This window comes from Nicotiana sylvestris, chromosome 7 (assembly GCF_000393655.2).
Source record: "Nicotiana sylvestris chromosome 7, ASM39365v2, whole genome shotgun sequence".
In the NCBI taxonomy this organism is placed as follows: domain Eukaryota; kingdom Viridiplantae; phylum Streptophyta; class Magnoliopsida; order Solanales; family Solanaceae; genus Nicotiana; species Nicotiana sylvestris.
The window spans coordinates 159,364,665-159,380,724 of record NC_091063.1 but is presented as its reverse complement, the minus strand read 5'-3'; the positions used below and the strand labels follow the sequence as shown (position 1 = coordinate 159,380,724).

Below are 16,060 nucleotides of genomic sequence, written 5' to 3'. Positions count from 1 at the left end.
TCTCCCTCCCCCCAACTCAAGACAAGACAAGTGGCCCGCCACTTAATTTTTTGTGCCCTTTCTATCCGTGATTTCCAAGTCAAACTCTTGCAAGAGTAATATCCATCTAAGTAACCTTGGTTTTGACTCCTTCTTTGCCAAAAGGTACCAGATTACAACATGGTCAGAATAGACCACCACCTTTGAACTTACAAGATAAGAACGAAACTTGTCAAAAGCGTAAACAATTGCAAGAAGTTTTTTTTTCAGTTACCGTATAGTTCATTTGAGCGACATTCATTGTTTTTCTAGCATAGTGAATAGGATGGAAAAGCTTGCCTACTCTTTGGGCCAACACAACCCCACGACGACATCACTTGCATCACACATCAACTCAGACGACAACTCCCTGTTTGGAGCTTGAATGATAGGATCGGTTGTCAAATGCCACTTGAGTTCCTCAAAAAGCAACCATACAAGCCTCATCAAAGTGAAACATGAAATATTTCTCCAATAATTTACACAATAGGTTCACCACTTTTGAGAAGTCTTTGAACCTCAGGTAAAATCCCGTGTGCCCTAGAAAACTTCTTACACCCTTCACGGTATTTGGCGGAGGTAACTTGGCAATAATATCAATTAGGGTGTTCATGGTTCAGTTTGGGTTGGTTTTTTCCTAAAAAGAAACCAAATCAAGTAAGTCGGTTTTTCAAATATTGGAACCAACCAAACCAATTAAGTCGGTTTTTATCGATTCGGTTTTTGTCGGTTTTTCGGTTTTCTCTATTATTTATCGATTTTTTTTCTTAAATATGATACATACACTACCAAACACATATTCCGGCAACCATATTTTCAACTTAACACTAACAAATTAATTGTTCTTTGAGAAATCTATCATTTACCAAGATATATTAATGATAATTGAATCAAATAGTGATGAGTAATTTAAGTACTCAATTATAAATCGATTATTTGTAACATGAAATAAATTCTTGTATTTAGCAAAAGAAAACTACCAATCAAACTAGAATGTAAATGCAACGAATTAGATTATTATAATAGCAAAAAACTAGACTAAAAATACAAATGACTAATATGTACTCTAAAATTTTAGAAACTTTATATAAAAATATACATATATATAGGTGTAATAATAAATTTAAATAGCTACTTTTATAGTCGGTTTGGTTCGGTTTTTCCGGTTATTTTATGATTAAAACCAAAATCAAACCAAATTTGATCAATTTTTAATATTCAAAACCAAAACCATACCAAACCTAGAAAATATCGATTTTTTTGGTCGGTTTGGTTCGGTTTTTCAGATTTTATGAATACCCATAACATCAATCTTTGCCGAATCAACTTCAATACCCTTTTTGAACACATCATGCCTAAGCACAATGTGTTTTTCTACAATAAAGTGGCATTTCTCTCAATTCAAAACAAGATTTGTTTCTTCGCATCATCTCAACACCTTGGCCAAGTTAGCCAAACACCCATCAAGAGAATACACCTTTGGAAGGTGGCCAGAGCATTAAAAAGACCAAATGGCATCCTCTTAAAGGCAAAGGTGCCATAAGAACATGTAAAATTCGTCTTCTCTTGGACTTCAAGGAAATTTGAATTTGGTTATAGCCCGAGTAACCATCAAGAAAATAATAGAAGGACCTTCCCGCTAACCGATCTAACATTTGGTCAATAAAAGGGAGTGTAAAGTGACCCTTTCGGGTAGCATTGTTCAACTTCCTGTAGTTCATACAAACCCTCCATCCGATGACGGTCCTTGTTTGAATTAGCTCATTCTTATCATTGAGAACCACTGTCATCCCTCCTTTTTTGGCACGCATTATAACGGGCTCACCCAAGTGCTATCTGAGATTGGATACACTACTCTGGTATCTAACTATTTTATGATTTCCTTCTTTACCACTTCTTGCATAGGAGGATTGAGCCTTCTTTGGTGTTCCCGCTTGGCTTGCACCCTTCCTCCAAGTTGTCTTGTGCATACAAAAGGACGGACTTATCCCTGGATATCTGCAATGGTCCATCATAATGCCAACTTGTGCTTTTTGATCACATCAAGCAATAAATAAACATGCACACTAGACAAAGATGATGCGATAATAACGGGCAAAGATTCATTAGGGCCAAGAAATTCATACCTCAAATATGAATGCAAGGGCTTTAACTCAAGCTTTGGTGGCTCATTGATAGATGGTTTAGTAAGAGGAGTAACCCGGTTCTCCAAATCAAGGGACAATTTTACAGGCTTGTAAGAATAGGAACCAAGTCCTTACAAAGCCATTACGGCTTCAATGTAACCCTCAATTGAATCATTCTCCGAATTGAGTAGAACAGTATGCAAAGCTTCATCCATATAAATGTCTTGCATATGCTCATCTACCACTTTATCAACCACATCAATCACAGATATCACTCCATGGTCATGTGGATGTTATTGATTTTTTTATGCGGAAGACCATTTCTTCAACATTTAACCAAAATTCGAGCTCTCCTGCTTTAACATCACATATGGCCCTCCCGGTAGCCAAGAAAGGCCTACCAAGAATGATTGGGATTTTTACATCTACTTCACAGTCAAGAATCACAAAATTTACGGGGAAGTAAAACTGATCCACTTTGACAAGATATCATAAATAACGCCCAATAGTCTCTTCAAAGTGCGATCCGCCATTAATAACTTCATTGATGTAGGCCTTGGACCACCCAAGACCAACTTCTTGAAAACGGCATAAGGCATCAAGTGGTTACTTGCCCCTGAATCACACAAAGCTTTTGCAAAGCTTGTCAACCCAATAGCACAAGGAATAGCGAAAGCCCCTGGGTCTTCCATCTTCTTAACCCCAGTTTGTGAGATGATTGCACTACATTGGTGGGTGACCTTGATGATATCAAAATTAATATTCTTCTTCTTAATGACCAAGTCCTTCATGAATTTAGTATAACCCGACATCTTTTCAAGAGCTTCCACAAAAGGCACGTTGATGGTGATTTGATTCAACATATCATAGAACTTTTATAATTGACCTTCTTGTTGTTTCTTTCCAAATCTTATGGAAACGGAGAAGGCGGTCTCAGTAATTGCTTGTACACCTTAGGTGCTTCCTTTGCTTGCCTTATTGATTTGTTTATTCTCATTTCAAGGGACTTCCTTTGCATTTTGAGAGGTACTTGGTGCACCTCTTCAATAATAATTGACTTATTATTGGTACCTCACTCTTGGGAACTTCATCACCTCAGGTGTCTCATTGACCATGAGAGGTACATCTTGCTTAGGAACTTCATCAACTTAGGAGGATCATCAACCTTGGGAAGAGAAACCTTAGGAGCCTTGAGACTCTTGACCTTAGGAAAAGCATATTTGAGTGGCAACTCCCCTTTTCCATCATAATCCTCAACTACAATAGATCTTTTCTTTAGGATTTTGCCTCGTCTTGTGGAAACGACAAACACACGCTTTATTCCCTCATCTCTCGTTGGATTTGGGATTGTGCCACTAAGCAATGATCCTTGTGGTCTCACATTCAATTGAGAAGAGATTTAACCCAATTGAGTTTCATTTTGCTTGATTGAAGTAGTATGAGAAGCCACCACTTGATTCATTTCTCGTATTTCTTTATCGGATTGCTCTTGTTTCTTGAGCATCCTTTTCATCATCCTTAAAAGTTGGTAATGATTTGAAGAGTCACCTTGGTTGTTGTATGAAGGAAGTTGGTAGGATCTTTGTTGATATTGTTGGGAAGATCCACCCCCTCAATTACCTTGATTACCGCCACTCTAACCTTGGTTTCCTTGATTGTTGTTCCTCCAATTTCCTTGATTGTTATTGTCCCAAGTGCCTTGGTTATTACTCGGCCTCTATTGTCCTTGGCTAGATCCTTAAAAGTTACCTCATTGATTTTGATTAGTTCTTGGCTAGATCCTTGAGGTGAATCATATTCGGATCCCCTTGAGGCACATTTGCTCGGAATTGCCAAGCAGATGATGTCTCTGCCATCTTATTAAGTATGGCACAAGCTTCCGGGTAAGGCATGGTCATAAAGTTTCCACCGGCAAGTTAGTTCACTACACATTGATTGATTATTTTAATCTCACGGTTGAAGGTTTGTTGCAACATGTTCCCCGTCATATCATTGTTAGGACATTCTTTCACAATAGCTCTATAGCGTTCCCAAATTTCATCTAGTGGCTCATTCAGTTCTTGCTTAAATGGCAAGATTTCATCCCTCAAAATAGCCATGTGCCCGGGTGAGAAGAATTTGGCAATAAACTTCTTCGTCCACTCATCCTAAGTATTGATAGACTGATTTGGTAAGTGTTTTAACCAATCCAAGGCTTTTTCCCTTAGGGAGAAAGAAAATAGCCTCAACTTTAACGCATCTTCGGACACAATTGTTTGCTTACTTCCCCAACAAGCATATACAAGTCCCTTTAAGTGCTTTATGTATTTTGATGAGGTGCTCCGGTGAAGTAGCCTCTTTGCTCAAGAAAGGTGAGCATGACATTTGTAATTTGAAAAGTGCCCGCTCTAATGCGAGGTGGGATAATTTCACTTGCATAGCCATCATTTAGTGCGGCAAGTTGTTGAGACGACTGGCCATGTGGAGGTAGTGGTGGTGGAAGCGGCGAAGGTTGGTATTGGTTTTGCCCTCGACCATGCCGATTTCCTTGAACCGAAGCCGCTTCTTTATCTACCATATCTTCATTAATGGCCCCAAGAGGAAAATCACTAAGGTCATTGTTGTTCGCTATTGGTAACCTACAACAAGCACACATGAATCAAGGTATCACGAAGAAAAGACAAGAACTCAAGAAAACGTATAATAATAAAGTAATACAAGAACACCGTACTCCTCGACAACTGCGCCAAAAATTGATGACGTCCAGTCTTACACCTTTAAATGAAGCGTAGCACGATCGCTAGCAATAATAAACTCAATAAGGTTGGGGTCAAATCCCACAAGGAGTAGGTATATGCTAGAGTGTCCAAATATGTATAAATTTGGTGATTCTTAATGTAATCTTCAAACAAAGAATGGTTGTTCAATTATTTCTAAAATTATTATGTAAACTAGTCTAGGAATTTTATCGAATACTTATAATGCAAGTAAGATGTAGTTGTAACAAGTAAGAGAAATGTGATAGGATTGCTTCCCCTTTGTGTAGGCTATGCTTTTGGGTATACAAATGTTCAACTCTAGTTAATTAAGCATATGTTATGACTTCAATTTTTGTTCTACCAACTTAATGTTTTCCAACACTTACGAGGTTTCTACCCCAAGTGGCTCTTCCAAGACAACCAAAGCTCAATTATGTGCAATTAATTAACACAAGTAGAAATCACACGATTCTTAGCTAGATTTCATTAATCAAGTGATTAACCCATTTTATTCTTAGCTAATTACTTTATACCCAAGCTAAATTCCACTTTTTCAAGATAGAACAAACAAAATAAGCATGGATTTTGTGTTTGCAATCACAAAATCGATCAATAAAGCATAGAGTAATTAGATAACACAAAGCTTAATCAAACCTAAAATTTATACTAATAACCCAACAATATAACCATTGTTGTTGGTTATATTGTTGGGTTATTAATATAAACAATATAACCATTGTTGTTGGTTAATAACCCAACTTAAGGTTCATAATCCTAGCTTTATAAACTTAGCTAGACATATTACTGAAGGAAAATACAAAAAGAGATGAAAATCTAAACATAATAGCTAAAGAGGAAAGAAAGATTGTATATAACAGTGGTGCAGTCACCCAAAATCCCAAAAGTTACTGCACAAATATTCTTGCCAAAAAGATATCCTAGAATGACTTAAAATAACTATTTATACTAAGTCCCAAAAGTGGACAAAATTGCCCTTCGATCACTTGCATAGGCTGGATGCAAGAGCATAGGCTAACTGCGTAGCCTACGCAAGCTTGAACACTTCAGATTTTCCGCCTACGCAAAAACATAATGCCCTTAAAGCTTCACTTCTAATGTTCTTCCTTTGTGTAGCCTACACAAGTTTGCCTACGCAAGGCTAAGCTCAAACTTCAGCTTTTCTTTTATTTTTCACTTGGACTTGACCTTTTCTTGATATTTTTGATTCCTTTCCATTCCTTAAGCGTACTTAATGCTTCATTACATGAAATCGAACCATTCAAAATATAATTAGTCTCTTTTTCCAATAAATGGGGCATAAAATCCTATAAAAATACAAGAGACTTTGGCTAAAAATCAACTTATCAATTATACATTTATCATTTGAGATTCCACTTGCAACACATAACATTTCTTGTATTAAATATTATGCGAGTGTCCCTTATTTTATATTTTTGTTTGACAAAAGTATATTATGATCTAATTCTTTCATGCCACTGAATCATTTAATTTAAGGCTCAACATGAAGAGTAATACTATAAATGAAAAAAATATTAAATATTAGAAAGTAACTTTAAAAGTCATTTCTCTTGTAGCTTTTTTGTCCAAGATATGTACAATACCTTTAGTACAGTACTTTTTACATAATTAATCAACACTTTTCGTTTAATTGGATAATTCCAGCCATTTAATTTTATAAGTTTGCAAAACTATTTGAAGAAGCATGAATCATATAGTACATTCATAATACAATGAAATGAGAATATAATTTTACCACAAAATATAAGTAAAAAATAAGTCACAAAGGTTAAAATTCTCTACTCGTAAATTAATATAAGCTTGTTTTGCCAAGCTTTCGTATCATCTTTTCATAATTTAAATATTTAAAAATATATTTTAGAGAAAATCAGCCAAATACGAATCGTTTAACTAACATTCAAAAGCGTTTTATGAATGAATTGATGAACATAAACTGCTCTATTCCAAAGTAAATTTATGAAGAATTATTTTTTCCAAAAGTGGTTTCAAAATAAGTATATTTTGAACGTTTGGTAAGTTATTTTAACTCCTGTAAAGAGAAAATTTACGTAAATTTGTAATTATACTCTATTCTTTTTATTTCTCTCTTTTCCTCTCGTAGGGTTTTAGCATCTAAATAAACTACTGTTCTAAACCCCTGAACTGAAGTCCCCAAATTATCAGCTGCCAATACAAGTTGTAGGGTTTGCCCCAAATATTCATTCTGCAATTCATTTACATCCCCTCTATTTTATTTCCTCGTTAACTTCAGGTCCTATTTTCCTCTTCAACCAAACACCTGCTGAGTTTCACTCATAGCTTCATTCTCCGCAGTTTAGGGTTATGGAAAAAGATGCATCTTTTTTGTTCGGCGGCATCACTTTCAATCGTAAAAAGTTTGCCACCGATTTTGACAGGTTTAAGGTAATTTTTTTAGTTTCGTCCTAAATATCCGAATAAAAGAGCTAAATTTTTGTTACATATGATTCTGCAATTGTGCGTTTGAGTTTGAGTTGATTTTTACATTGAAAACGTTCTTACTTTTGTGTAATCTTATGCATATAATAGAAACCTAGTTAATATTTTTGTTCCAGTTTTTGTTGATTTTACATTGCAAACGAATTTTGACTGTGTGTTTTAAGAGAATAAAAGGAATTCCGAGTTCCTCTTAAGTGTGTCTATGTAGCAATAGCATTTGCATATTTGTTGTTTCATTTTTTTTTTTGAGAGCTTAATTATTTCTTATTGTGTATATCTGTGGGTCATAGTGTGCCTCTGTTATGTTTTGCAAATGAAGATTTCTTTTATATTTAAAATAGGGGCATAAAACAAGTGACAACTCATTAGAGAAGCTGGAGTTAGTTGAGAATGAAAAATCCGAAATGGAAGATGCGACAAATACCTGTGTTGGTAAGAAGAGGAAGAGAAAGGAGAAGGGAACAGTTCCTGGTAATTTTCTTTTTTGTCATCTATTTGAGCTTCTTATTTATTTCTTTGTTCCCAGTATAGATTGGGTACTAAAGTTTGCTGCTTTGCCTTTTGTCCTAATTCGTGGCATTGGTTTTAGACTCAGTGGACGGATTCTCCGTTTTCAAAAATTCGAAATTGAAAAAGGAAGCTGCCAGTGAAGAGAATGATCAATCTGCAAATGAACTGCTTGAGGGAAAAAAAGAATATCATCGGCAATTGGAGGTTTGTCTCGTTTGCTTCCTATTTTGTTACAGTGGCAGTTGGTAGGAAGTTGTTTTGTTGTGTTCATGAATTACTATGAACTTTTATTTAAGAGATGTATTTCCTTTGTTCCTATGATTTTGTTGGATTCAGAGGGATGCACTTTTCCGGAAGTTACACGGCATTCATGTTTCTGGAAGTAATGTCCCTTCGCCATTGCACAGTTTTGCAGAATTAAGATCAAGGTACTCTGTCACGCTTTTTGTTGATTTTTAGTTTGGAGACACTTAATCCCACCATCATTGTTGCTCTTGATGGTCTCAAATTTCACTATGGTCAAATATTTCAGATGCTTACTTATTTACAGTAGGATATCTAATCGTGGAATACTTCGATCAAGTTAAGGAAGTTACATTTAGTGAAACACCCAACAAAGCCTTAGTCCATTCATTTTGGTTGACACTTTCTATTTCTCCTTCAATTTAATTTTATGTGAGTTAAAGCATTTTGTTGTGATGTGTGTAAAGCAAGAATACGATGTAACAGGATGTTGATGAACACTTTAAGCTCTTTTTAATTGATATTTGCATGCGAAATAAAGTAGGCTAATGAAGATTTTGCTGTTTCTCCTGCAATTATGGTATCTGTTCTTCTCCATTCCAATTTTTGTTCTCATTTTGCCTGGGGAATGGTTGGGGAAGAGGCCTCAATTTGGAAGGCTCATCTTAAAGAGCATACATGGCAGGAGTTTTTGAAATATATCATGCATGATTAGATGATTTTATTCTCAAGGGCTACTCTTATTTCGTCCTGTCATCTTTACCTGTGTACTGTGCTTTTTTGGGGGAATAGACCATTGGTGATAAATGAGGTAGGATTCTGCAATTCTGGAATGGAACCTCTTTCCTAACTCTCCTTTCGGAGTATCCTTCTTTGTTTCACATTCCGTTTCATGAGAGACAACAACAACTACAACAAACCCAGTATAATCCCACAAGTCCGGTCTAGGGAGGGTAGTGTGTATGCAGACCTTAACCATTCCTTGAGAAGGTAGAGGTCGTTTCCGATAGACCCTCGGCTCAACGAAGATGAAAAGAAAGGAGTAGCAACAAGCAGTAACAATAACAAAATAATAAGAAAACGAAGCAAAAGAAACAAGACATAGTAATAGAAATCTAAGAATAATAGAATACAAGAATGCTCGACTATCTACTAACACTCTACACAAAATTTGTTGTGATGAGCAAGTTGCTTTCTCTGTGTTTATCAGTCTATTTCTTGTTGCCTGCACTTGACTTTCCCTCTGTCCTCTCTTTTACCAATGTTCTGTTTGTATATGGTTATACAGATATAAATGTCGATTATATCTATTACGCAACCTGGCAGAACTGGGATTCAAAGAACCAACACCAATCCAAAGACAGGCTATTCCAGTCCTCTTATCTGTATGATCTTCCTTGATCCCGCCACTATATATCTTTCTTGTTTTTCCTTTAACAGTCTTTTATCATATTTGACTTTCATAAGGGACGGGAATGCTTTGCTTGTGCACCTACTGGTTCTGGAAAAACATTTGCTTTTGTCTTTCCAATACTTGTGAAACTCAAGGTATATATATTGGCATTGTTATGATATTTTGTGATCAATATCATTTTCTATGAGAAGTTGTTGGACATCTGACAGCCATCTTTCTTGATCAGGATACTTCAAATGATGGTGTCCGAGCTGTAATTCTTTCCCCTACAAAAGAGTTAGCTGCTCAGACTACAAGAGAATGCAGAAAGTTGGCTAAAGGGAAGAAGTTCTACATCAGGTTGATGACTAAAAAGCTCGCTAAAAGTGGAGACTTTTCTAAATTGCGATGTGATATACTCATCTCGACACCATTGCGCTTACAGTTTGCTATCCGCAAAGGAAAGCTTGATTTAAGTAGGTATGTTCCTCTCTGATAAAAAAGAAGGTACGTTCCTTATTTTCTAGTGGTCAAACTCCCATGTGCTAGTGTTGTCATTTCAAAGTATAATCTTCTTGATATTAGATCAGTCTGGAGTCTTGTTAAAGAAGATTCTAGAGGGCGATGAGATGGTAGATCCCAGGATGAATGCATAATTTGAACTGTAATTCATAATAAAACCCAATTGGTGAAGCTCAGGGTCTAGTGTAGATATGCAATGATTTCAAAGATTTTCTCTTTGTTTTACTACTATATTTGCACAATCACACTGAGATTTGAATATTTGCATGCCGAATTAGATGTAGAGGAGTATATGCCTTGGCTTTTACTGTGTAGACGTATAAAATGTTGCTATTTAGAATTTGGTGCTAAATATAGTCCATTTTTTAATCTGCATTAGTATGCCTTTTCACCAACTCCTTTTTGGTGCAGGGTTGAATTTCTTGTCTTAGATGAATCGGATAAGCTTTTTGAGCCTGGCTTGCTAGAGCAGGTTGATTTTGTGGTGAACGCGTGCACAAATCCTTCAATTCTTCGGTCGTTGTTCAGTGCTACTTTACCTGATATAGTTGAAGACAGAGCGCGTACAATAATGCATGATGCTGTTCGAGTCATTATTGGTAGGAAGTAAGTACTAATAGGCCTTTGTCAGATGTATTTTAAAACTGCAGTGAAGTGAACAGTTATTTTGGGCTGCTTGTACACTTTTTTCTGTTGTTTCTTGGTGAGGAAGAAGAAAAATCGTCGGCCTCTTCTGTCCTTTCTCTCCTATTTCTGTCTCTCTGTGTTGGCGAATGCTTACTTGGCTGCTTTGCATTTCTGCAGAAATTCTGCTTCCGAAACAATAAAGCAAAAGTTGGTATTCGTAGGGAGTGAAGAAGGAAAACTTCTAGCTCTTCGTCAAAGCTTTGCAGAGGTATGATCCTCATGCTGCTTATTTGTCTGAATTGGTTGTATACCTCTTTTGCAGTGATTGGAGGTTGCCTCCACCATAATTGCACAACAAAAATACATGAGTGATTTGCAACAACAACAACAACAACCCAGTAAAATCCCACAAATGGGGTCTGGGGAGGGTAGAGTGTATGCAGACCTTACCCCTACCCTGAGGGAGTAGAGAGGTTGTTTCCGGTAGACCCTCGGCTCAAGAAGACGAAAAGAGAGATAATATATCAGTACTATCAACAGAAAACAATAGAAATAATGACAACAACATAAGGACCAGAGAATAGATGAAAAGCACTAACAACAATCAGTAGATAAGGCCTGACACAATGAAAAATGGGAAAATAGTGTGAACACAACATTAACCACTAGCCGTCTAAGACAACCCTGTCAGACTAGTCTAACACCTCTACAAAGTAGAAAAATACTCAACTACCTCCTAACCTACAACCTTAATGCTCGACCTCCACATCTTTCTATCAAGGGCCATGTCCTTGGGCATGAGTGATTTGCATATGGATATTACATTTGCTGTCTAATTATCACTTTTGAAGTACTCCAGTATATTGTACGGGCATTATGTGCCTCCGTCTTTTCATGATATTTTTTTCTGCTTATTTGATCTTTACATTCCCAGAAGATGGGCACTAAGCTGACACCAGTTGGTTTGTTGAATATTTTGAGGATCTCAATGTTTGATGATTTGGACATTTTTCTTCTTTTTTCTCACACGATATGAAACTCCTGTTTTCTTTGCTGCTTTTAAATTACCATTTTGCTACCATCTACTGTTACGTAAGCGACTCATTTTTTCGGTTTGATAGGCAAAGGAGTATTACTACCTTGAAAGGAATAAAATCCCCGTATACATGAGTTATACACAAAAGCGGCCTAAAAATATATTGCTTGCAACAAAGCTCATCCAGTTGGCTATATGATGCGGCAAAAGCTTATAAAGAATAAAAAAGGTGTGTTGGATTATTGCCGTTGGATCTAGGAACAAAGCTTTAGACATTTGGCAGGGAGTTTTAGAAAGATGTGAAAAGAGGTTGGCAAGGTGGAAAAGTTGATACTTATCATTTGTGTGTGTGTGTGTGGGGGGGGGGTGTTGGTTGCTGCTGATAATAGGTCCTTGATTCGTTTCCCACATGTGTGATGTCCTTATTTCCCTTAACAAAGTGGAGAAGAGGTTGGGCAAGCTAAGAAGGGATTTCTTTGGCAGGGCAATATATAATAAAACTTCCCATTTTGTTAAATGGAATTCACTTACACTTAATTAGAAGTAAGGGGTTTTGGAATCGAAATTAAGACAACATAACTGCAGTTTAATGATGAAATGATTGTGGAGATTCACTTCAGAAGAACATGCACTATGGAAGGAAGTAATCAGTGTAAAGTGTTATATTTCTGGAAAAGAATCTGAGAATGTCAATCCTCTATTTTGCACTGTCATGTTACTGATCAATTGTGGCAGCTGTTCCTTAACATGGTGGGGCTTAAATGGACTATGCCTAGAGCTACTGTGAACTTTTAAAGTGATGGAACGTTAAAGGAAGAAGTAGAAAGCAGAAGAAGTGGTGGTATACTATTTTTGCACGTATATGGTGAACTATTTGGAGAGAAAGAAATGACAGATGCTTTGAAGACAAAGGGAAAATCTACTCAGAAGCACTTTTGGTGTAAACAACAACAACATGCCAGTATTATCCCACACTGTGGGGTCTGGGGAGGGTAGTGTGTACGCAGACCTTACCTCTACCTTGTGAGGATAGAGAGACTGTTTCCAATAGACCCCCGGCTCAGGAAAGCATAAGCACCACAATAATGAAAATATAGACAAGAAGGGATAGTACGAAAAAGCCATATAAAAGCAGAATAAAAACAACAAGACAGTAAGGTGATAACAATGAAAGAAAACAACGGTTAGTCATACAAACCTACTACCAACAGGAAGCGAAACTGTGCGTCAATACTATTGTTATGAACCTTCTAGACTACCTACTCTACTACCCTAATCCTCGACCTCCATACCTTCCTATCAAGGGTCATGTCCTCGGTCAACTGAAGCTACACCATGTCTTGCTTAATCACCTCTCCCCACCTCTTCTTAGACCTACCTCTACCTCTTAGTAAATGAACTCTGTAAATGAAGCTGAAGCAAATGATAGAGCTTGTAGAATCCCTTTAAGAATAGGAAGGGATTCACCTTAGAATTCTCTGTAAATACACATTTGAACAGTACCTTCTAGGTGCTTGTTTTTTTTTGTTTTTTTTTTTAATTTTTTTTAAAAAGTAATGATAATAGCACCCAGAGAGTGCAATGAGTAAGTACTATAACCCCAACAAAATGCATCTTGGTACACTATCAGACTATCTACATGTGAAAAGGACCGAGGAAATTAACCATCCTATCTACTTGTACATTTTCCTTTTTACACCAAAAAGCTAAGGGAGCTAAACATATATGTTTTAAGTTACAAATATTGTCCTTTTTGCCGTCAAAGTGTGTTGGATTTGTGTATAAACTGTCAATATCAGCGTTCAAGGGGCAATCTCAATGCGGTACTTCTATTTTTGTTTCCTTCGAATCACATTCTATTCAATGCTCAATTGCATTTTCACGGCTAAGTTTGGTACTTCTATATTGTGGTATCATATTGTGATCATTTGGGAAATCTTATCATTTGTGCTAATTGAGGTAGCTATCTTCTTGCTGTTCTGTTAAGCTGATCTATGATCAACATCTACAATGATTTGGTAAGTAATAACATATACCAAGCTCATCTTATTATTGTTTTATTATATTTGTAGAGTTTGAATCCACCGGTGCTAGTATTCGTTCAAAACAAGGAGCGCGCAAAGGAGCTATATGACGAACTAAAATTGGAAGATTTTCGAGCTGATGTTATCCATTCAGATCTTTCTCAGACACAGGTAATTCTGGCATGTCTTCTGCATTTTCTACATCAACGGGTGGTTCATCACGGAGAGGGGGATGTCTGTTTTAGTCTAAAATCAGAACACACTTTAAGAGGAAGATAATCTTGAGACTGCCTGTAATTATTATGTTCATTTCAACTAAGCATTTATCAGTCTATTCGTTCTTTGACCGCTGGATTATGGATGGCCAGGATCACAAGAGTGTTATTTTGGTTGCTTTTATTGGTTCCTTGTTTGAAATCAAGGTTGAAAACTGGAGCTTAGAGTCTGATGTTGACTTGACCACCTAAAGAAGAGAGCTGATTTCATCAGGAAAGATGGAGATACCTGCTCTGCAATTTTACCTACGTAGGAGGAACTTCTAGTTATTTATGGATGCATTGCTCCAAATAAATGAGCCACCTTAGACCTTTGATTTAAATATGGGAATTAAGTTCTTTATATATTTCTGGGGTTGGTTTTAACTGCAGGACCTTTTTTTGGTATTATTTATTTGATGAAGTTTGATAGAAAAATTTATGTGGATTTTTAAGTGCAGGGTCATGGTTTATATTTGCTTGATTAATTTTGTGTGCTGCTGTATTGGACACTAATTCTGGTTCCTACTCACTTCAATTATATGCAGAGAGAAAATGCTGTTGATAACTTTAGAGCTGGAAAAACATGGGTTCTAATTGCCACGGATGTGGTGTCCCGGGGAATGGATTTCAAAGGGGTCAACTGCGTATTAAATTATGATTTTCCAGACGCTGCTGCAGCATACATTCACAGAATTGGTAAAGATCCAATCTACGTTTCACTTTTACCACTTTATATAGTGATTAATAAATTCATGACTTCCGCAAAACATTTTGCGTGGGCTCACTGGTATGTTGATCATCAATCGTCATAGTCCTACGATGAATTACAACAGTTTCCACTGTTCACTGAAAACTACACTGTGTTTCTTGTAAATAGGACGTACCGGAAGAGCAGGAAGGAGAGGAGAGGCTATTACATTTTATACTGAAGCAGATATTCCTTTTTTGAGGAACATAGCAAATGTTATTACTTCTTCTGGTGGTGAGGTTCCCGAGTGGATCATGTCAATGACCAAGAAAAAGTGGAAGAAACACAGGCCACAAAGAGAAACCATTTCAACTCAGCCAGATATATGAAGCAACCTCCCAGTTTTGACACCATTATATCAAAGCTCCTAATTTTTTTATATAATTTTGATGTATGATTCTTTGTAATTTATGTTATGTATGAATTTGGATTGGTGTTTCTTGTTACATCTTCACTTAAATGGTAAAGAAATGAATGTTGTCTTTTTTTATTGGTTATTGGCTGGTTGAGCTGAGTTTTTTGGTCGACGAAAAAACTCTTTTAGTCCTTGGTCCTCATTAAGTAATGGAGTTCCTTCAAGTTAGTGTGTGGAGTTTTTCAGTTTCGCTCGCAAATGATTTTTTAAAGTTGGTGTTTGAGTTTTTTCCAGCAAGACTTGTAAAAAGAATTCTCCAGGTTGAAAAATTCGAAATAGTGGTTTGAAGGTGTATTTCAGTGAAGTTTTATAAATCTTCAACTTCACTCACAAGTCATATATCTTCTATCTACAGAATTCTGGTTTTCCAAAAAATTCAATTATGTAATTTTAACTTTCACAAACTATATTTTCCAACTTCAAATTCAAATAATTTCTTTTCCATTCGAACTACAAATGTTGTACAAACAGCTCGGTGAGTTGTCTTTCATCTCTTGGAAACCATTCTATGCAACATGAAGAAATGAGCATATCTTGTGAGGTAGCAAAAATTTAACCACTCCCAATGCTTATATCAAACCAGATTAAATTACCATGATTAAAGTTATAAATTAAGGCAAGAATATGTATTAATTAGCTATGGTTTAGTAATACATATGTCATGTATTCATTGGGCTAATATAAACACAAGGTGCAAGTAGTTAGGGTAAGGACTAATAGAAGGTTATAATTGAAGAACACGATACGCTTTGCTCGAAGTTGAACGTTAAATCCATTAGAACATCGAATTAAAATATGTTCACTATCCTAAGTGAAAAAAGAAATATGTTCACCAACAACAGACATAACTTGTATTTATTTATGTCAGGATTAGTCAACCATAAGTTTTCTTGCCCAAATAATTATG

General features: G+C 36.3%; 1 protein-coding gene across 1 annotated transcript; it reads left to right on the top strand.

Annotated features, from left to right (window-relative positions):
* The first annotated feature begins 7,039 nt into the window (after positions 1 to 7,039).
* On the top strand, positions 7,040 to 15,235 carry LOC104237485 (DEAD-box ATP-dependent RNA helicase 57). Its single transcript, XM_009791640.2, has 12 exons — positions 7,040 to 7,324; positions 7,720 to 7,849; positions 7,968 to 8,092; positions 8,225 to 8,316; positions 9,420 to 9,516; positions 9,599 to 9,679; positions 9,772 to 10,004; positions 10,458 to 10,652; positions 10,851 to 10,941; positions 13,782 to 13,904; positions 14,536 to 14,686; positions 14,868 to 15,235. Exons 1-12 carry the CDS (start codon positions 7,244 to 7,246, stop codon positions 15,065 to 15,067), a joined length of 1,599 nt encoding a protein of 532 aa, XP_009789942.1. The 5' UTR covers positions 7,040 to 7,243; the 3' UTR covers positions 15,068 to 15,235.
* Positions 15,236 to 16,060: the final 825 nt, after the last annotated feature.

What these genes read in the sequence shown, in the direction of transcription:
- LOC104237485 (XM_009791640.2), top strand. Translation starts at nt 7,244, where the DNA reads ATGGAAAAAGATGCATCTTTTTTGTTCGGCGGCATCACTTTCAATCGT. An exon ending in AATATCATCGGCAATTGGAG is followed by an intron (nt 8,093 to 8,224) that starts GTTTGTCTCGTT and finishes TGTTGGATTCAG; the next exon opens with AGGGATGCACTTTTCCGGAA. An exon ending in CAATACTTGTGAAACTCAAG is followed by an intron (nt 9,680 to 9,771) that starts GTATATATATTG and finishes TTTCTTGATCAG; the next exon opens with GATACTTCAAATGATGGTGT.